General features: G+C 33.5%; 8 protein-coding genes across 8 annotated transcripts; 4 read left to right on the forward strand and 4 right to left on the reverse strand.

The window, feature by feature from the left end:
- Window positions 1–1,718: 1,718 nt before the first annotated feature.
- Window positions 1,719–2,354, forward strand: Tsp_06773 (conserved hypothetical protein). The gene is made up of 3 exons (XM_003380569.1): window positions 1,719–1,910; window positions 1,999–2,193; window positions 2,265–2,354. The coding sequence occupies exons 1-3, from the start codon at window positions 1,719–1,721 to the stop codon at window positions 2,352–2,354; spliced, it is 477 nt and encodes a 158-aa protein (XP_003380617.1).
- Window positions 2,355–2,787: 433 nt separating this feature from the next.
- Window positions 2,788–4,296, reverse strand: Tsp_06774 (conserved hypothetical protein). The gene is made up of 5 exons (XM_003380570.1): window positions 4,190–4,296; window positions 3,614–3,741; window positions 3,467–3,546; window positions 3,027–3,044; window positions 2,788–2,964 (listed from the first exon to the last, which is right to left on the reverse strand). Exons 1-5 carry the CDS (start codon window positions 4,294–4,296, stop codon window positions 2,788–2,790), a joined length of 510 nt encoding a protein of 169 aa, XP_003380618.1.
- Window positions 4,297–5,670, forward strand: Tsp_06775 (hypothetical protein). Its single transcript, XM_003380571.1, has 5 exons — window positions 4,297–4,515; window positions 4,570–4,683; window positions 4,736–5,066; window positions 5,154–5,417; window positions 5,471–5,670. Exons 1-5 carry the CDS (start codon window positions 4,297–4,299, stop codon window positions 5,668–5,670), a joined length of 1,128 nt encoding a protein of 375 aa, XP_003380619.1.
- Window positions 5,671–6,988: 1,318 nt separating this feature from the next.
- Tsp_06776 (arsenical pump-driving ATPase) lies at window positions 6,989–8,428 on the forward strand. The gene is made up of 8 exons (XM_003380572.1): window positions 6,989–7,136; window positions 7,193–7,340; window positions 7,390–7,447; window positions 7,512–7,602; window positions 7,651–7,801; window positions 7,851–7,955; window positions 8,018–8,221; window positions 8,285–8,428. The coding sequence occupies exons 1-8, from the start codon at window positions 7,036–7,038 to the stop codon at window positions 8,426–8,428; spliced, it is 1,002 nt and encodes a 333-aa protein (XP_003380620.1). The 5' UTR covers window positions 6,989–7,035.
- A 433-nt stretch (window positions 8,429–8,861) lies between these two features.
- Window positions 8,862–10,398, reverse strand: Tsp_06777 (hypothetical protein). Its single transcript, XM_003380573.1, has 4 exons — window positions 10,141–10,398; window positions 9,919–10,065; window positions 9,445–9,859; window positions 8,862–9,013 (listed from the first exon to the last, which is right to left on the reverse strand). Exons 1-4 carry the CDS (start codon window positions 10,396–10,398, stop codon window positions 8,862–8,864), a joined length of 972 nt encoding a protein of 323 aa, XP_003380621.1.
- Window positions 10,399–11,119: 721 nt separating this feature from the next.
- Tsp_06778 (brain protein 44) lies at window positions 11,120–11,425 on the reverse strand. Its single transcript, XM_003380574.1, has one exon. The coding sequence runs from the start codon at window positions 11,423–11,425 to the stop codon at window positions 11,120–11,122; it is 306 nt and encodes a 101-aa protein (XP_003380622.1).
- A 712-nt stretch (window positions 11,426–12,137) lies between these two features.
- On the forward strand, window positions 12,138–14,148 carry Tsp_06779 (putative SH3 domain protein). The gene is made up of 3 exons (XM_003380575.1): window positions 12,138–12,431; window positions 13,379–13,679; window positions 14,039–14,148. The coding sequence occupies exons 1-3, from the start codon at window positions 12,138–12,140 to the stop codon at window positions 14,146–14,148; spliced, it is 705 nt and encodes a 234-aa protein (XP_003380623.1).
- A 420-nt stretch (window positions 14,149–14,568) lies between these two features.
- Window positions 14,569–16,762, reverse strand: Tsp_06780 (putative pentatricopeptide repeat-containing protein 1). The gene is made up of 7 exons (XM_003380576.1): window positions 16,526–16,762; window positions 16,245–16,415; window positions 15,857–16,195; window positions 15,356–15,793; window positions 15,153–15,269; window positions 14,880–15,068; window positions 14,569–14,802 (listed from the first exon to the last, which is right to left on the reverse strand). The coding sequence occupies exons 1-7, from the start codon at window positions 16,760–16,762 to the stop codon at window positions 14,569–14,571; spliced, it is 1,725 nt and encodes a 574-aa protein (XP_003380624.1).
- Window positions 16,763–21,514: the final 4,752 nt, after the last annotated feature.

Raw genomic sequence — 21,514 nt, forward strand, 5'->3', positions numbered from 1 at the left:
ATACAAAGCACTTGTTCAGCAGAGCCAAGCCTACCGTAGGTCAGTCAGATCATTGATAATTAAACGACGTTAGTGGACAAGTGATCGGATACGGTTTAAATCGATCCACCACTGGTTATAATCGTCCTTGCCCATGAATAAATCTCACTGTCACCATCAAAAACTTCAATAACAATTTTCACTAACAGCAACAAGGTTGAATAGACAAATTTCTCAATTTCGATTGATTTAATAAAATATGAACTGCACTTCTATATTCTCTTGATAAACATTAGTAAAGTTATCATTTAACTGTCTCGTTATAATCATTATTAACATATATGCATATATATATTCATCTACATGCATAAAAATAATGCAATACCAAATGAAACTTAATTCATAAATCTTTCATATCATTTTCAACTAATATTATTCATTTTTTCCATCAGTAAAACTCTGTAATTTTCTAAAGTAAAAAATTACAAGTGTATTGAATAATACTAGCAATACTTTCGTAATTCAAATTCAACAACTAAATCATTAATAAATAAATAATCACCATCAACGAAAGCATAAATTCATTGGCAAACATTTCAAATTATATATGCATAAATTCATATACTCTACTAGACTACAAACAATAATAACAGCATAATTTATTGACACTGAACTAATAATATTGGGCATTTTCTTTCTTGGAAATGAAAAAGCTACGTTGAAATCATTCACAAATGAATTATGAACAATTTGTTATTCAGAAGTGAATACATAAATGTTTTAAATGAAATTATTTTTCACTGTATCATTTTATTTGAAAAAAATAAAAAAATTAATATGAAATTTTTAGTTTAAAATATGTCTGTCCTTACGTATTACAATCAATTTAAACATTCATTTCAAATTATTCAACGCAGAAAAATGACTCTCCATCCAATAATCAACAGTATTTTAAATGCTACCTCTCTTTCTGCTGTATGCATTTTTGTTGCAAAAACAGCTTTATGTTTTAATTATGTTGACTTTGAGATATGTAAAATTTTATCGCTTTATTAATTTTTATTTTCTGCCTACATTTAACTAGAATAAAATTTAAAATAGCATTACTGTAATTATTGACCTTAATTATCAAAAACAAACATTTTCCACTTGCGCAATGCAAAAAATGTGAATACTCAATCAAAAAGCATCACGTGCTGTATAGCTATGTTCAAATTCAAATGTTAAACACATACAAAGCTGAAAGTGATATTTTCTTAAATTTTCCGTTTCCGTTAAAAAAAATTTCACATAAAAAGAATCAGTTGAACTGAATATTTTTTAGAACTATTTTTAAAGAAAACCCACAAGTTTCCCTTTTACATCCGGAAATACGAATGGCACAATTTCAATATTACGCGGCAATTTCCGTTGTAGCGATATGAATTTGCATAAAATTGCCAAATCACTGCAACAACTAACAATATAAGTGAACACAGTCAGCGATAAATTATGTACAACATTACTTAACAAATTCAACAGTTAATGACGACACTGCAAGCACAAACATCCATCCCCAGCCCAAAATTATGAAAAAAGTCAAACAAAAGAAAAAATGCATCGCATCATGAAACAGACAAAACCATTACACAGAAACATATATATACATATATATTTTTATATATATACGTGTGTGTGTGTGTGTGTGCGCGCGCGCGTAAACGTATACAAAGTTAGACAGCGTTTACAACAACTTAAGAATGCTATTGACAAGTATACTTTCTGTTGCGCTGATTTCACAACTATGCCATTGCATTTTACAAGCGAATGTACCGATGTTGGGAAATCCATATGAGAAACTGAGACACAACGAAGTTTACCTAACCATTGCACGCTATCAGAATCCGTTAACAAATGAACACATCATTCCGGGACTGTCGATTACTTATTTGGTATGTATTAAGACAGAAAAATTAACTTCATTAAATGTCACAATTCTCAATTAAATAACAAGGAAAATAATTGAAATTGAAATTTCAGCACGAAGATTCTGATTTTCCAGTAATGGAATGTAAAAGTGATGAATGCCGCGGATGTCTGCAAATCTACCTTGACGACTACATCGATCAACAGGTGAATGAAAAATTGGTACTCGACGCCCTTCTCACGTTGGAATACATGAACTTGGAGCAAGATTATCGTCACTTTTGTGAAAACAAGCAAAAACCATGGACAGTGAGAGATTTTTGTTACCCAAATTTGGCTGAACGCAAAGGTGCCGGCAGTGTCTTGGAACAATATTTCAGATCACAGCATATGTTACCGATCTGCTGGGAAGAGAAGCGCTCGAACAGAAACAGAAGATATATCAAACATCATTCCGAAACTACTTGTAAATAATTCCATTACATTTAAATATTTTCTCAGGGGAAAAAGAAAAACCCCCAAATAATACTTAATTTTCTTTAATAGCGGAGATCAAAGTTGTGGAATGTTTCAAATCAGGAGACCCAATCATGTCGATGCCAGACTCGATTTTCATGTGCAACGTGTGCACTGCTGTGCGAATCCTACCGAGAAATTTCACGCCAAGCATCATCAAGGAAATTATTTGCGATCCTGATTCAGATTCGATGTGCTTATTAGGTTTGCAAAAATATGAATGCCAAAAATATTACTAAAATTAAAAGCTGTTTTTTTTTCAAAAAAATGTTCCAGGTCACGGAAAGTGTTTCCAAAATTACAACCCTGTGATGGTGAAAAGAATAGACAACAACGCTAAAGTGCAAACCATGCCCCTTCAGGCGAGAATGGGCTGCAACTGTGCTGTTAATCTAGACGGACCACTCGCAAAATATGCTTACTCATAAACAACTGTGCCGATTGTTGTTGATCTGTCTTATGCAAAAATCTTCTTCTATTGTCATTTTCATGATTGACTGAATCTTTGAAATAATATTTTAAAAAAATGTGATTTTCTAAACTGCTCTCTCCCATTGATTGGTCCTAGAAATAAAATGAAAAAATAAAATCAAATCAAATCAGACAATTTGCAATTTACAAATTACATCCAACAACACTCCGAACTTCAAATTCAACAATTTAATTCACATTCTTCATTTGGAAAAACATCAAAGTATCTAAAATATGCTCAAAAATAAAAAAATCACAACAACATTAAATTCCAATCAAAAAAATTTAAATAACATTCAGCAAATTATTACTTTTCCTTTTCACCGGATGGTCCAATAATAATGCTGTTTTTTCTTCTAATTTTTTTAAAAACTGCCATATGTAGAGAATTAACAATATTCCACTGGAACAGGTGTATAAAAAGAAAAAAAAGAGGAATAATATATCACTCGATATTAGTAAATGGATATAAAATTGCATAAAAATTTATTTACGATTTACGAGAAAGAAAATTCAAAAAACTTGTCATTGAAAAGTAATGTAAATTTTCTTCGCAGCAAAATCCAAATCATCAATAATCAGGGCTCAGACATACTTCTGAATTTCGGCTGTCCATTTTGCAACTTGGCCACAAAATGCAAGCATTTTTATCCTGATAGCAGAGCAACGTCAAAGCTAAGAAAAATACAAAACTGCAGATGTAACAGGGTCGTCGTTCCAAGAAGAAAGTTAGCAGATATACGGCGACAAACATCGCATGGCTGTACAACATCGAAGGATGCACCAACGGCTTCGGTAGCAGAAGTACAGGAATCAACCACTGCAGACAGTACATTGCTTCCGTACAATAACACCGATGCAAAATTGATCCTAAAAATTAAGCGCAATCAAAATTACATCAAAACGAAACATTTGTGGTTGTAATGTTAATTTTAGACAGTGCAAATATTTCCTTTACAACAAGCTTTTTTCCCTTCTTTTTAAAATAATAATTTCTCGTCTATTATATTAAACCAAATATGAAAAATATTTTTCAACTTTATCTTAACTTCAAATCAAAATTATTCTCAAATTTACTAAATAAAATTACCCAAACCGTGACATTTCGGCACAGAACCACAACAAAAAAGAAACACAATACACTGATCAAAAATGCAAGCATCACGAATACCAAAAATTCAAAAAGAAAAAAAACAAAACGGATCAAATATTACGTTTTCCTGTTTACAATTTCCTTTGACATTTGGTGAAAATTTTTCAGAAACTAAAAAATTGTACCCGCATGAAATTAGCAGAATTTGCAAAACTAAAAAATTACGATGAATGCGTGAAATCGTCATCATATAGTAGTGCATCGTAGCAAGTAAATTTCAAATATTCAACCAACATGACGTCGACTTCCGTTTCAAACAAAGCAATAAGCATATGCAAAAATGGACAGACAATACATGCTCCAATGCTGCAGTATATAAGGAACGGCTGCGTTGGAAGTGTTTTCAAAAATCAAGAATGCTTCTCTTGTGGATCGTCGCAGCACTGTTCCCAGTATGGATGCCCGAGGCGGCAAGCATTACAGAAACTCTGGAATTAATTGAATATAATCTAGAGACAATAAACAGTGCCGAAAATTATACAACTGAAAGGGTAAAACCATAAAAGCTTCATATTTCGCTCAGTGAAATTCAAATTCTCTTGCAGAGACTGCCAGCCTATTACAAGCCACGTTTGTATGCAGGCGTTTTGCAAGAAATCGTCTCCATAGACGCACAAAATATGCATGGTAGAATTTTATCCGACTACAAGATAGTAAAAGTAATTGATGATCATTTGTTGGTCTTGGTTTTTCATAAAAATTTTCATTCAGGCAAAAGACAACAATACTTATTTCTTGTGTAAAAGTGAAAAATGCTTCAGCTGTATGAAAGCTTTATTGACAAAGATGAAAGTTATTTTAAAAGACCATGCTGATAGAAGTCAAATAAATGAACTGTGGAATGTTTATCAATTCAATCGCAATCTTCTGCCCTGCTTTTATGAAAATATGGAAGAAACCCGTTGTCAAAAAAACAGAGAATTCACGAAGCAAGAATTTTCACAATTTGTAAAAAATATTACTTCAAAACGCCTGCTCACTTGTGAACAGCAGAACAGAAAATACAACTTCACGTTACCATCTCGCAAAAAGCGAACTCCAAGTATGAAAACTGTCATTAAATAGAAACCTTCTCATTTCATAGCTGCACTTCTTTCAATTTACATCCTAAGATTATAAAATTTTCAAGAAAATTTAAAAATGTGCTTTATTACACTTGAAACAAATCATTCACATCTACTTTTATTGTTATTAATAATACTAATTTTCAAAGAATCAACGGAGCAGGATAGAAATATCGAATGTGTAGACAACAAAGTTATGTACGATTCATCTGCACGGTATGGGTCCCTATGCAGCTATTGTGTGGGTATTCGAAATTTTGGAAATCAATATTCTCCAAGAATGATGATAGAAAAGTATTGCAAAACTGAAGGTGCAACATTTTTTAACGGTACGTATAACATATATGATAATACGTAAGTTAAAAATGCTTCATCATTTTAGGACATGGTACATGTTATACACTGAAAACGCCAGTGCACGTTTTTCGAAGTAACAACACTGAAATCATTTACGAGGCATACGAAAATGAAGAAAATTCAAATAAAATCAAAATGAAGCCAATAAGTACTGAGACAACTATGCTGAAAGTAGGCTGCATGCCAACAATGCATGTAGCATCAGCATTACGAACCCTCATATAAAGCAAGTTGTTGTTAAAATAATTCATATTCACCATAATAATCATGTTCATTATTTATAGCAGAAATTATGCTCAGAAATTCAATTTTCTGCCTGTCTCACATTTGACAAAATAATAACTCGAATGAATCAAAACATGATATCATTTTAATTAGCTCAAAATTTATAATGATTGAAAAGTAAATCATGAAATTTACTTTTAAAGTGCATTCTAAACTGTTGTGTTGATTATACAATGATTATAATTAAAAAATATTTCCGAAATATCCTGCACTTTTGCAAATTATACTTCAGAAACACATCATTCATTAACCTCAATTATATTTTTTACCTTACAAATTGTCGTCAATAATGTCAGTTCGTCTAAAGACAGCAACAACAACTATCTAATATCAGAATTTTCACATCAATGCATCAAAGAAACAACAAAAACAATTTATAAAAAACAAATCTTTAGAAATAAACTGCCGCTATATAACTGGCGATAAAGTAGAAATTCAAAAATGAACAAACTGTTTGAATCACGAAAGACATATCTAGAAAAATTAACAAAACATACTAAAGTATAGGGCATTTCAAAAGTCTACTTTGATTGATAATACAAAACCTTGCAAACTCAAAAAATATTTTACAGTCAAAAACGTGGTTAACAGAAACAAAAAGACATACCAAATTTCAAATGGATAGGATTCTAATCATAAATGCAACATAAAACTGATCGCTTTAGTAAATAAAAGCTCTTCCGCGTGCACACATATTTCAACTATCAACCCATATAAAATGTACAGTACATATTGGAACCTCATTTTCTGTTAAGAATTATTTTACTGTAAAAAATGAAATTTAACAGTGTACTTTATTAAATAAATAATTCAAAATTGGTATTTAAATAAAATTTTTTTTATAAACAAATATTTTGTATCACCGGTGGATTCATTTTTAGAATTAAAACCTGAAATTAAGCTACTAAAGAAAACCACTTTGCGGCATAATAAATGATTATTTAGAAAATAATAAAATACTATAATGTTGACGATGTTTGTAGTTTTTATTCTTCAGTTATTTATAAATGCATTTTCCGCTAATTATAACTTTTAAATATTCCTAAGTTAGTTCATGTTTCTTTCATTGCATGCTAATTTCGTATTTATATTTTAAATCGCTTACTAACCGAATGTATTTAATATTAAATTAAACAAATTCAATTGAAGAAACAGTCCCTCCTTTCAATATTTTTAAATTTTAATTGTTCTTTTTTTTCAAAAGTGATTACCGTACCTCTATCTTACTAAGAGGCATACATACGTTATCAGTAAAGCTGTTCTTATCAGAGTACATATTTTTTGTAGATTTATTTTTGACACAAAATGGGAGAATTAGCCCCTACAATACAAAACATTATTGACCAGCAGAGCCTGAAATGGATCTTTGTTGGGGGAAAAGGAGGAGTCGGCAAAACTACTTGCAGGTGTGTAGTACTTTGTTTATTATTAAATTTATATATGTTTATTTTTTTAATAATAGCTGTTCTTTGGGAATTCAATTAGCGAAAGTCAGACGTCGAGTTCTGATAGTTTCCACAGATCCTGCCCACAATATTTCAGATGCTTTTAGTCAGAAGTTCACTAAAACCCCAACTCAAGTAGAAGGCGTTGAAAACTTATTTGCTATGGTAATTATTAAAGTTTAAAATTTTATTTAAACTTTTGTATTTTATTTAGGAAATTGATCCAACTGTTCTTAATAATCCATTCTCTGAAGACGCTATGGAAGATGATAGTAAGTTTTGTGATTCTGTAATAACGATCTGAATATTTTAATTAATGTTGTTTGTTTTTTTAAGATGTTCTTGCACAAGGAAGAAGTCTTCTTGTTGATCTCGCAAGTTCATTTCCTGGTATTGATGAAGCCATGAGCTTTGGAGAAGTCATGAAGTATTTTAAGTTTCTACTCTCTGGGCACATACATTTTCTTACATTTAGACTTATTCAAAACATGAATTTTGACGTTGTTATTTTCGATACAGCTCCAACTGGACATACTTTACGTTTATTATCTCTACCAGATGTTGTAGAAAAAGGCATTCGAACATTTATGCGTCTGAGGAGAACATTTAATCCATTAGCAAGACAAGTATTGATTGCTGTTCCATTTACAATGCCTAATTGTTAAACATTTTTAGATAGGTTCCATGTTTGGCATGTCTGAAGTGGATTCAAATATCTCGCAGAAGGTAGATGACATTTATCCGGCGATACAACAGATTAGTGCTCAGTTTAAAGATCCGGTAGGAAATTTTATTATGTTTTTTACATATATACTTATATATATGTGGATGTGTGTCTATAGGAAAAAACAACATTTGTTTGCGTATGTATCGCGGAATTCTTATCTGTTTATGAGACAGAACGTCTCATACAAGAATTGTGCAAGCTGCAAATTGATACACACAATGTAATTGTGAATCAGCTTCTCTACCCAGATAAAGCAGAGGAATTCAAATGTCGTATGTGTGCTGCCAGACATCGCATTCAATCAAAATATTTAGCAGAAGTAAGATAAATATTTTGTTGTTGCTGCCCGTTAACATGTTAACGTTGTAAATTTTATTTGAAGATTGAAGATTTGTATTCTGATTTTCACATTATTAAATTGCCCTTGCAAGAACAGGAAGTACGTGGGGTGGAAGATTTGTCGAAATTTTCTGAAAACTTGTTGATTCCAAAGAAACTCGAACTGTTGACTTCAGAAAATTTGTGATACGGTATTATTGAATTTAATCACTGCAGAGATTTTATTGCTCTATGCCTTCTGTTTGTTTTCTTTCAATTCCAGGTTTTTTGTTTTACACATTCCTTAAAAAATTTTTTATTCATGCAAACTCTCTACACGCCTATTTCGAGCATGACACTTTAGTCTTTATGAATGAATCAAGGCTAAAATTGTCAACATGATAGAGAGTATTTATCGATGAACAACTATTTTTTTTGTTCAATTGTTTGTTTCAGTGTCAATTTCAGGTGAAATAATTCCAGCCACCTAATTTCTATACTTATCAAATATTTATTTAATTGATTGCATTAAAATAGCATTTCTTTTTATATTTTTTTCAGAACGGATCTGAATAAATAACTGCGATGTATGTTCTTTTATATTATTGACAGTATTGAATGATTGACTTTTAATTTCCAAATTATCCAACGACGAGATTACGCAGTGATGACGAATAAGGTACGAAACATTCGCACGCCACAGGGGCGTTCACAACTGCCGCTTGCATGTGGTCGTTGTCTCGCTTGTACCAGACATTGATCGTTCTGTAACGTTCTTTGCATTTCCCATATCCTTCAGAATGTAAAATAAAATTTTCAATAATTCAACAAGAATATAAATAAATAACTGTGCAATGCAACCTGACAAACAGATTCGATCTTGGGCGTTGCAAGTTATTTGGCTGATGTAACGCGGAGTGAAATTTGGAGAAAGAACTTGCATAGACCAGCACATGTCACACAATGCCATCTCACCGCCTCCTGAATCTGTAGGCTCGCCACGACGGTACGCACAGTTGATTTCCGCTACGGTTCCTAAATGAAATTTTTTTAATTATAAATATTTATTTAATAAAGAAAAACAAAAATAGCAGCAATCATGAATTAATTATTCTCAACCGACAGGTTCATCACAATTTAAAGTTCTGAATCATAGACATTGAATAAGCACAACTATATATGTAGGGTGAGTGAGAGATGTATTAGAGAGAAAATTGAAGTTACCGTGTGTGAAAGTCATTGAATCGCTATTTCGACTTTGGCTACTACGCATGCCAGATTGTTTCAAAAAATATTCTTGATCCGGCCAACCATACTGTGGTTTAGGTTTTCTGTTTTTGTCAACTGTACAAGTCAGTTGTTCACCTCGTAAATAAGACGAAAATTCCGACACCTGATCCTCGTCGATCGGTTTCGGTGTACAATCGTAAAAATCACTTGCCTTGTTGTTCAAATGGGTACAGTATGGCTTGTAATCTTTACGGTACAATTTCAGTTCTTCTTGTAAAAAGTGTATTTCGCCGAACGTGTTGCGGTCGTTCGGTTCCAGTGAAATGCTAATTTCTTCGAGCACCTTTTGCACGCATCCTAGACACCGGTTGGAAGAACACGAAAGCGACGGCCTCCAGTCATGCTTTGCCTGAAAAGGAATGGTGTACCATTATTGTTCAAGCAATTTTTCAATCGAATCAGACCTACGGCGACAACGGAAATGTCCGGTACTAGTGGAGCGCCGCTTATTGGATCACGGAACTTGACAATCATTTCAACTATGGTATTGGCAGTGTCGGGAGTCGGGTTTACTGTAGTTGATTTTGGCGGTTTCTGATTCCACCGACGGTTCACCTGCATGTAGAGTAAAATTATGACAGAACAACGACGAACTTACAAAAAGAGAGACAAACAGTCAGTAAAGCTCACCGGCTGCTGGTGAATTGATGGTCGACGACTTCTTCGCATCGGCATGTAGTCGTCATCATCGTCTGATTCAAAGTCGTACTGTTGATCATCGGTTTGATCATTTTGTCTGTTTTTCCAACTCGAAGTACCTTGGATCAGCACGGCCGCCTGCCCATAAGGATAATAGCCGTTGATGTATGATCCTTGGTAATGGAGCGCTTGAGCTACTGTAATTATCACAAAGAGCGCTGCAATTCTTTCTGCTGAGTTTCTTGCCATCCGAAGCGTTGTTTGCAAATGTCGAGGAAAATACAAGTTGACTATTATTGCACATTTGTGGCAAGCAGCTGTACATACAAATATTGCCGTATATCAGCAGCAGTCATTCAGTCGCAATTCGCATATACTATTTGCGTTATTCTTAAAAACATGCGGTCATAGCTAGCTAGTTGTCTCAGTAAGAACGATTTGCATTGCCATCGGAAGTTGATGTTTGTAAATTTGAAGCTATCATTTACAAAGGCAAACAGTGCTGATGATGAAATGATTCGCATTTCACCACGCCTTCAATATTGTAAAAAGGAAAAGAAAATTTTTTTCCAGTGACGATTTTAGTTCATGTCACAGATGATTGTATTGAATAATAACCAGGATAATTTAAATTGAAATGGTAAAAGCGAAAGCATTACTTTTAAAATAAACAATCATTCAGTTTGTTGTCGACTAGTATAAATAAAAATACACATTATACTTGTTTAACAAGTACCAATTGTTGGATTATGAACATTAATAAACATTTGTAAATAAATTTATTAGAACAACGTAAATGAATGGTGAATTTGAAGTAAATTTTTTAAATTCGGCACTTCACATAACCAACTCATGAATTTATTGGAATAATTCGAAGAAAGCAAATTAAGAAAAGACAAACATTTAAAGGCAGTTGCATGATAGTTTGAAAACATTCAAATTTCATTAACAGTTACAATCAACTGATTGTTCAAGTTTTGATATTGCCATGTAAATGAAAGTTCAAAATTCGACACAACTGATAAACTCCTATTAGACCAACTAGCACGTTGACACCAAAGAGACTCCAATTCTTCGGCTTTATGACCAACGAATAACGTGACCAAATTATGCCGGAAAGAGCTAATGCTGATGATTGAGATACACTAAGATGTTCTGCAGGACGTTGGAGATCGGCCAAACCAGCAAAAACCAATCCCCATTTGAACAGTGGTGCCCAGAAGAAGATTGTTTTCGGACCGGCAGGATGATGAAGTAAAGATTGGATGTAATTCATGAACTTCAAAATAACCTTAAGTAAATATTAAATAACAAACGTAATACAATAATAAACCTTCTTAATAAAAAAGAATTTTTCTCTTAAAATATATATTTGTTTAAAATCGTGAATACCGTAAAACATCGATTTACACGTAGCAATATCAATTATTATTAGTAAAATATGAATATAAAATATAGTAAAAATATGAAAATTAATAATAAAAATATCTTAAATGGCATGTATAAAGAGCAATAATTCTTCAATGGAATATATATAAAGTACAATTAAAACGTGCGTAAGATCGCAATAAATTCATACTGTAATGTAGATGAATGATCAGCACAAAGCATATGAACTAAATGTAGTGAAATTACGTTGCATAAATTATTGTTATAACTTTGTATATTGGAAATATTCCGTTTTGACTTTTACCAAATGCGTCGGCTAATTTGATAATAAATTATCTCTTCATTTAAGATTAATAATGAAAACATGGATGCAGTATAGATATTTTTATTTTAATAAAATTACAAATATTAAAAAATGAAATTGTATTTAATATTAGTTAATTGTAAGAAAAAATTTGGTTTTTAATAAGAAATAATTGTCTCCTAGTTGTTGATATCTTAATTTTCATTTATTGATTTTACAGTGAATACGGTATCGAAGGTATATCTTTGAAAAGCGGTGATTTGTGCTTGTTGAATGGCCGATTGTCGGGTTGGCAATGGGCGAAGTTGTTGAATATATTGTGGCGAAATACAATTACCAGGCCCAAGAAGCGCAAGAATTGAGTTTGCGTAAAAATGAGCGTCTGATTTTGGTCGATGATTCACGCAACTGGTGGAAAGTGCGCAATTCTGGCAATCGAGAAGGATACGTGCCGTCGAATTTTGTTCGCCGGGTGAATTGGAAAGACGCGATCGGTGGCAGATTCGACGTGCTTAAGGAAAGCTTGCGTCGCAAAAATGGAACCAGTGAAAGCAGAAGAACTTCAACTTCACTTACATATCCAAATTCGGTATGGTTGTTTATTTCTTCTTGTTGATATTTTCGATATTATTAAATAATTTTCATAATTTTGGTATTAATAGGAATAGTTGTTTGTGAATATTTTTCCCAATTGTTTTCCACGTTTGTATGATTCATGTTGTTCGCGTTTTACGTGTCACATTTGAGAGCAGCTGTTCGTTCGAGCTGTTAACTTGTCTATTCTTTGTTGACGACTTTGAACAGGCGTCATTTCTTTGCTGCAAACGAAAAAAAGAGAAAATTATTATTATTATTCACCTGAACGGCAGGGAAAGAATTAGGTTCTTGCGGTCAGCGAGTTTTTTCGCGATGCCGCACATTTGGCCATGGTCGAATCGACCAGAGAAAATAATTGATGCCGTTTCTTCTTCTGACGTTGTTTTTCATCCAGTTGAAATTTTTCTCAGTGAAAATGGCATCATCATACCAACGAGACGATTCACTTTCAATAAATAATATTGATTCGATCAATAAATGATTATTTTTAGATTGAAATTTTATTCAAACAAACATTCGTTGTTTGCATTAATTGTTGTGGATTGGGGAAAATGTAAATAGCGTAATGAGATGACCATTGTGAGTATAATACACTGAATATAAAATGGTCGAGGCACAGAATGGTAGTAGGATGAATGAAGTAGGATAAATTTCAAATTTTTCAAACACACAGATTCACATTTGCTGAATATTTTCATCGAATCAATAATTGCGAACAGTGTGAAGTTGATTGGTTCATTTTGAAATTGTCAACTTCTGCTGACCCGTCCGTGCATTTATGGAAATCAATTTCAAATTCTTCTCAGCAAATGATCAAATTGACACTCTACGTCAAATTGTTATTATTAAATTGTTTTTTTTTTGATCTGTTAATTAATCAATAGCCCAATTAGCGTAGTTTATTATATTGTTTGTAAAATGGATGTTTTTCTCTTCCAGGTGAAGTCGTTCAGTTTGAATGGCGGCGACCAATCGCCGGCGTCGAATTCGAAAATCAAGTCGACAATGCCTTCGCCGTCGAGCGCATTTGTTTGTTTTGATTATCAGCCGCAGCGCGAAGACGAAATCGAACTGCGCAAAGGGGATCAAATTGAAGTGTTGGAAAAATCGTCCGACGGCTGGTGGCGTGGCCAATGTTCGAACCGCGTCGGCTGGTTTCCGTCCAATTATGTCACTGAGCGTCGGTTGAGAAATTTGCATTTGAACGACAATTTCGATTTCGCTCGATTCGACAGCAAAAGTGAAGCGACATTTTATTGATTTTGTTTTGGTTTAATGTATTTTGTTTTCTTTTTTTTTTCAAATCAAGATTCCAATGGAGGAGCAGTACAGTCGTCTGTCGGTTGTCACGCGTCACCGTCTGCGGCGCGTCGACGTCTCGAAGCGAGTCGCAATTGTGCCGTCGCCAATGGGTCAGCTTGTCGTTTGTTCGGCAATCGTCAGTGGTATTTCGGTAAAATGACTCGCGAGCAGAGTGAAAAATTGCTCGACGAATATGGATCCGACGGTGATTATCTCATCAGGGACAGTGAAACAAATGTACGCTTGAAGAACAATTTAATAGACAAATTTCATTGGACATTATTCATATTTATTTAGCCGGGCGATTTATCAATCTCGATGAAAGCGCCAGTGAAAAACAAACATTTCTGGATACAGGTCGATTCGAACGGTTTCCGCATTGGCAATCGTCTGTTTTCAACAATTGACGAATTAATTTCCCATTACATGATCAAACCAATTTCAAGCAACGGTCGAGGCGGTGATTTGCATCTGGTGAAGTCGCTGTTGGCGGTGGTCGAACCGTGATGGAAAAGTAATCAATGTGCAGTCGTGTGCAAAATTATTTAATTCATTTTTTTACTTGAAAACAAAGAGGAAATATTTATAATAAGTATTGTTCATTTTTTTCTCTCTACTGCCCTGATTGGACATTTTCTTTCGATACTCTCTCTCGTTTGTTTATTTGTTTGTTTGTTTGTTTGTTTGTTTGTCTCCACCACCGCTCGCTTTACTATTTCATTTTCTTTTTTAGCACTGGCTTTTTTCGTCTGATCTCACAACATTCCGGCTAGACAGTTTTTTTTCATTAAAAAAAACCATTTCCATATCTTGATTGAAGTTGTTGTTCAATAAATGTGCCGTCTTTTGTGTCTAGATTTGGTCCAAGGCTTTTCCCAATCTTCGCGCAGGTCGTCCGTATTTATACTGTCAATGTCAAGCGATTGATGTCCACCATCACCACGGTTGCGTCTGGCCAACGGCATCGACAACAGCCACTGTTTGTAGAAACGCTTAAATTGGACGAGAGATGGAATTTTCAACGTCAAATCTGGCGTGTCGACCATGTGACGACGACGTTCCTTGAAATTAACCACAACAATATATATATATATATATGTATATGTACAACAAGTGACTGTTGCCAAGCAGCACCTACCTGCTTCACTTGACCTTGGCGTGCTTTTGCCAAGCTCTGTTCAATCAAGCGCAACGTGCATGCGGTCAACTGCACGTTGGACCGTTGCATGTCTTGCAGCACGTCGGCCGCGTAGGCGAAGTTCGACTGTTCGAATGCGCGTCTCAAAAGCGTCTGGTATGTTTGACGTGACAATGGAATGTTCAATTTCTGTTCAGATGAAAAGAAAAAATAAGTAAATAATCCAAGCGAAAAAAGAATGAAACTTTTTGAAAACCCTACTGACTGACCGACCTTAGCATCTTGCAACAACGTCACGCCGTCGATGCGCTTGTCACAGCCGTGGGCCAGACAATAAAATGTATTTTCATTTGGCATCAATTTGTACTTGCTCATCTCTTCCAGTACAGTCTATTCGAAGCAAAAAAAATATTTGCATTTGCATAACAACAGTTTTCTCTAAAGAAAAAAAAAGAAAAGTAAAACATTCTCTTTACCAGTGCTCGGCTGAGCTCTCCCCGTTTGGCCCTGCGAAGAATGACCGCGTTCAACAACGTGACGTCCGGCTTGACCGCAGGGTTGTTAGCTAGAATATCCAAAAATGCTTGATCCATTTCACACCGATTCGGCAGCAAATCTAGAGCCAGTGAAAAAGTTTTCGCGTCAGGTTCCACTCCGTATTGTTGCATTTTCGAAAGCAAGCTATTCAAGCCTCCTTCCAACAATGTCAGCCCGTCGTTTTTCTCTTCCATCTCTGCATCGTCCTGCTTCACCACTGCCGGTAAATTGTCGGTGATTTCGAACGATGATTTTGAAACGATTGTTCCGTTGGTTTTCTTCAAACGTTTGGCAGAATGCCGACGACATACCCAAAGAAATGAGTTGAAAGCTTTCGTATTTGGAACCACGCCCATTTGCAGCATCAATTTCCAAACCTGTTAAAGTTATTATTATTATTGAAATGAAATTTTACAATTTTTTTGTTCAACTTCGCACACCCTGTAAACAAGCGATAAACTGTCTTCCGGCTCTGAATCGCACGCTTGGAGAATGTGGACGAACGTGTCGATTCCTGGACGTAGTCCGTCGGCGAGCATCAAATCACCGACACGAAAAGCGGAACACACTTGACCATGCCTGGCGAAAGCTTTTATTGCAGCATTGTAAACAGCCGGCGTCAATGTACTGCTAAATCGAGTACTCGCCCTACGAGCATCTCTTAACAAAATTTCCACATGCTTCACAAGCCATTCACTGTTCGACTTGGCATCGTTGGCAAGTGCATTCAACACTGAACTGTACGTGTGCTTGTTACATTTCAGTCGGCGTTCTTTCATCTAATTAATTAATTATTTATTCAATTATTCTAATAATGAAATGTCAAACTTGTTCGTAAAGTTGTAACGCTTTCTCTGCATATCCATAACGACCAAGCCAACCGAGAACAACGTTATAATTGAATTCCACCGCTTCTACACCATCTTCTGGCATTCTCTTCTCCAACATTGCCACACACTCGGCAATCCAAATAAAATAAATACGCAAAGTTTCAACAAACTGTCGACAAAATTTTGAACAAGAAATTCAATATTACTTTTAACTCACTAATCTACAGTACACCAAAATTATTCAAATTTTTAATTTTTGAACAAGAAATAGAGGCATACTTTTCCTTGCTTTCCAAGCTGTTGGCATTTTTTTCCGAACCATACCGGGCTGTGTTTACGGACAACAAATGGTTCGAATTCCACTTCATCATCATCAAGCATGTCACTGCCTGACGGAGCAGCCAACTCACCGAACGTGTCTTTTGCGTTGGACGCTTTTTGTGTATATTCATCCAACGAAATGAAAATTATACGTGAAATTTGCTTGCGCTTGGGGAAAAACGTACGCTTTATCATACTTTGATCACAAAGACAGACGGACCTAACTAACGCGTTCAGTGTATAAACACGTCACTTTGAAATTTGAAAATCTAAAATGAAAAACAGACAATTCAATGACGCACAATTTTCAAACTATTAGTCACAATATTTAAACATACTGAACAAGTTGCTAATCATGTGAAGAAATTTCCATTTTTCATTAAATAAAATGATTTATCTCTGTTGTAGTTAAAGCATAACTAAACCAGATACACGTGCAATCGAGTTTCTGTGTATTTTCTAACCATACTTAAGCGTACATCAAAAGCGCGGCAAAATAAACTAAACAAACGATTTGCCACCTAATTTTCACAGTAGTGATAATTATTGTAAATTTTTGCAAATAAACTGACTGATATGTAAAAATATTATTTGCACACTTTAGCGAACACTGTAATAAGCAACAATAATAATTAAGACTAAATTGTTTTCATGTATTCGAAAAATTGTTAGGTTTTTTGCATGTTACGTGTGACATGTAAAATGTTATCTAACATATTTTTGTTGATAAAAATACATTTCAGTCAAACATTCAAAATCTGAACGTTTTATCAAGTACAGAACTAAAAAATATTATGAGTAAAAATTAGCTTTTCACTTACATGAATTTAGCTTTACAATAAAAGTGTAATTCGTTTGATACTTATCCACTGCATTAATTTAATTCAAATGAATTTATTTTAAAAAATGCTACAATGTTATATCTTATGAATTGGTTTTGTTTTGTCAAATTCATTTGGCAAAGATTTACAAAATACATAATAAATGAAAAGCATCTAATGAGTATATTTATATTTGACAACTAAACAGAACAATGCTAATTTTTTCTGTGGAAATAAAAATCAGTAAAACGAATAATCAACACTGAATAAATATATGAATTGAATTTTAATATGAAACATTTTTTGTGCGTTCAAAAATGATCATAAAGTTTAATGGTTTTGTACGATATTTTTGAAAGTACAGTTTGCCTGAAGAAATTCAAATTTTTCTCTGCGTGGGCGTTCCTATATTATGTAGGCCATCGACCGGTTTTTCAAATTTGTTTTTCTTTAAATCCCACTGACGCGCGAACTGTCTCATTTTCATTCGACTCCTTCACCATGTTGCGTTCACCATGTTAACGTCAGTTCGTCGTATCAATTTTTCAACAATATTTAATAGCCATTTCAACAGCGGTTGATTTGATGTTTTTCAATTTTTATTAAACGTTTGATGCGCTTGATATGGTTGTTGAATTTGCGGCAAAAATGATAAGGTATGTTTTCTTCCCTTCACTTATTATCATTATTCAAAATTGATTACATACATTTTGAGGGCATTTTTCAATGCAAAATCTGTCCATATTAGTTAATAACAGTTGATTGATATGAAAAAATCAAATACAATAATAACTTTGGCGCTTTAATACTTAATATGATGTAATTGTGTTTAATTTTTGAATTAAAAAAATAATTTCTACATAAATTTGTACATGAATCGCGTTGTGTAAGGTTCTTTTTGCTCGTCAAGCTCTTGAACAACACATTCGTTTCTCTTTTTCCCCGTCAACCGCCCAAATTCGCGCAATGAAATTTGCATATTTATTTTGTCGGCCCGAGCGAACAACGGTTGCGCGTCTGAGTTGGACAAACTTTTCTGCGCTCTGTTCCACACGTCCAAGCAGCGATTTTCCTTTATTTTTGTCATCTCTGATTTTAACTATTTTTGTTGTTTTCTTTATTGTTTTTAATTTTCTGATTTCCATTCACTTCTAATTCATTAACAATTGCTTGTTCATGAACTTGAATTGTAGAACGTATATTGTTTGCATAAGATTATAAGGCCATTGTTAGGCAACGGGTAGATAAGAAAGACCAGCTTACTGTAACAGTTGATTATTTCAATAGAAAAAAGTAATTTACAACAACAAGCGACGACGTATAACAGTCGTCTAATAGCAATAATTTTTAGGGTTTTTTGTGGAGGGTGGGATTGAAAGACAGTCTCATCAAAGTCATTGCTTTGAGACTAGCTGATTGTAATAATGTTGCATAAATTTATTTTCACTGTTTTGGTTTCTTTATTGTTGATTTTATGAGTCGATTAGAAAATTCAATGTAAAGCATCTTTACTAGCTATTTCAGAAAACGAAACGTTTCGTGTTTTCATTTCCCCTTTACAAGCATAATTCTTCTCATTATAAAAAAGAATATGAAGATGAATTTTGTCATAAATTGCTTAATTGTTTGTTTCTGTATGAGTTAGTCAATTAAAATCTTCATTATAATTCACTTCTTTTTAATAATTGAATTAATTGTGCACAAATTAGTAATTTCACGTGTTCTAATTGTGCTCATCATTGATCAGCAATTGTGCAAATTAACTGAAATTTCCGTTTTCATTTTTCTTTCATTTTATTATTATTATTTTTTCATATAAATTTATGCTGCATTTTGAATCCATTTTTTATAAATTTTTATTTTTTAATTTGTATTTTTCAGCGGTATGTTGTTACAAATATCGAAAGTTTAGGAAATAACAAATAGTTATTTTATTACAGTTTCATCACATAATTTTTCATTTACTAAAAGATTTTTTTAATTTATTAATTAGTAAGAATGTATAGTTTTCAAAAATTTTTTAATCAATTTTTCGACATCTGACAGGGCATGGTATTAAGCAATATAAGATAATGTTGATGAATACAAATCTGTCATGACAGTTTGATTTTTAATTTTCAGAAGTTAACTGCTTGACAGCTGTGATGAATGTGATGTTGAAAGAAATTCAGAAAAATTAATTTATAATAAGTGTGACTTTTTTTGCATGCAAATTTTCATATTTTTTGCTTCTTCAAATGTTGCAGTAGCTATTGTTTATGCATTATCCTTTGAGGGTTTTGCTAGAAGCATTTTGCAACTTTCAAATCTAACAGTTCCACGTCCATTATTCACTGTTCGCATTAAACTATTGTGATGAACAATCTAATAGCAGTGTGAATGAGCAATTTACATGCCAAGTCAAAAGCGCCATTAACAACGTGGAAGTGCATAATGAAAATTCAAGAACCTCGAATACACTATTATAGAATGTTTAAAATCCTGTTGATATTTCCATTCTTCAAGTTTAAATGAAAACGCAAATGATAAACAATCTTGTATTGAAGTAAATAGCTTCGTCTGTTCAATAGGTTTTATATGTGAAATTTAATTAACAAAATAAATTAAAACTATGATGAATATGAGGAATTTGAAAAATTGTAAATCGATTAATGATCATTAATCTCTAGTGAACTGATAATAATTTAATATCAGCCAAAATCACAATCATCAATCATATGGAAAGTAATCGGTGATGCAAATTTAAATATTTATTTTAATGATTTATAACGACTAAGTATTTTATTTTCTTGTGAAGGTAGCACTTTGCAATTGTTTAATGATCACCACAAATGAACTGAGCAAATAAATGAACATTTCTTATTTGTGGTTTCACTCAAAGCCAGATACATACAAGTTAATATAATCAAAATTTGATCAAAGTGCATATAAATTTGTTTAAAATTAAAATTTACTTATGTTAAGAAAAATGTTAATAAATTGGCAATTATTGAAACTTTTTGTACAAATAATTGTAAAAAAGCGTCTTTAAAATACGCATACAATGCTGAGCAGTAAAAGTATAGTTTGAAAATGCAGTCAACAGTGGGCCATTTTTTTGTTTTTCTTAATTTAATCTTTGCTTGTACAAATCAATTCAAAAGACTTTACCAAGGATCAAATGTAAGCTGCTTAAATAAATGAATCGTGTGAACGTGAACAAATGACTGATGATCGATTTTGCATATTATCATGATGCAGTTGTCCTTTAGTGATTTCAACGGTTCCAGAAGATGGCCCGCCAGTGAGCAGATGTCGCCGTTTGCAGGAACCTTAAACCAAAAAATTGACCAGCGTCGCTGAAAGGCAGACTTTTTATTGGAACTGTGATTGATGTCAACGGAGGAAATTGAAGAATTCGTTTATGTATGAAAAGTAGTACTCGGAAGCGCGTAATGCTTTACCTACAGTGCAGTCATCGTTTAATTTGCCGCCGCATAGATTTGTATAAATTTGCAATTTTGCTTGCTAGTCAGCATGGTTTATTGATTTGTTTTGGCCTTTGTAGGAACTTTCTGTTGCTTTTCAATGGACGTTGGTCAGCGGTTGCTTGAAATTGGAGAACTCCTGCTGCCCCAAAGTGGAATAACAGTGTCACCGAAGCCGCGGGCAGTTACATTGAGTCGGTCAATCTGAGAGGTTTGGCTTTTGGAAGAACTTTGTTGAAAGCACGCTGCTAGCAAGTTCTGCATCAGCGGTGTTTGGCAATTTCAAAATTATACCAATAACATCACCTGTGTATACCTCATTCCTGTTCAGAGTTCAACAAGCAATGGGAAATTTTTTCAATAAAATGGTAAGTGTTGTCTAAATCATTTGTTGCACCAAAATATATTCTTTTTTTTTTCAAAAATTATTCTTTCCAAGCAATCGGTGCACGGTGAAACTGAATTCTTAACATTTTTTACAAGATTCTCAGCAAATATTTGAATTCTTCATCTCATCTGTGTAGGCGGACAGCGTTATTGAAACAACTTTGCAAATTTAAGTGAAATTTCAAATTTTATTCTGCATTCTATCTCTGATTGCTATGCTTTTCGTCATCAGTCAGAGCGAAACAAAGCAAGCAAAACACCAATCACGCGTT

The sequence above is a fragment of the Trichinella spiralis genome (assembly GCF_000181795.1).
Source record: "Trichinella spiralis strain ISS 195 chromosome Unknown Scfld2, whole genome shotgun sequence".
Taxonomy (NCBI): domain Eukaryota; kingdom Metazoa; phylum Nematoda; class Enoplea; order Trichinellida; family Trichinellidae; genus Trichinella; species Trichinella spiralis.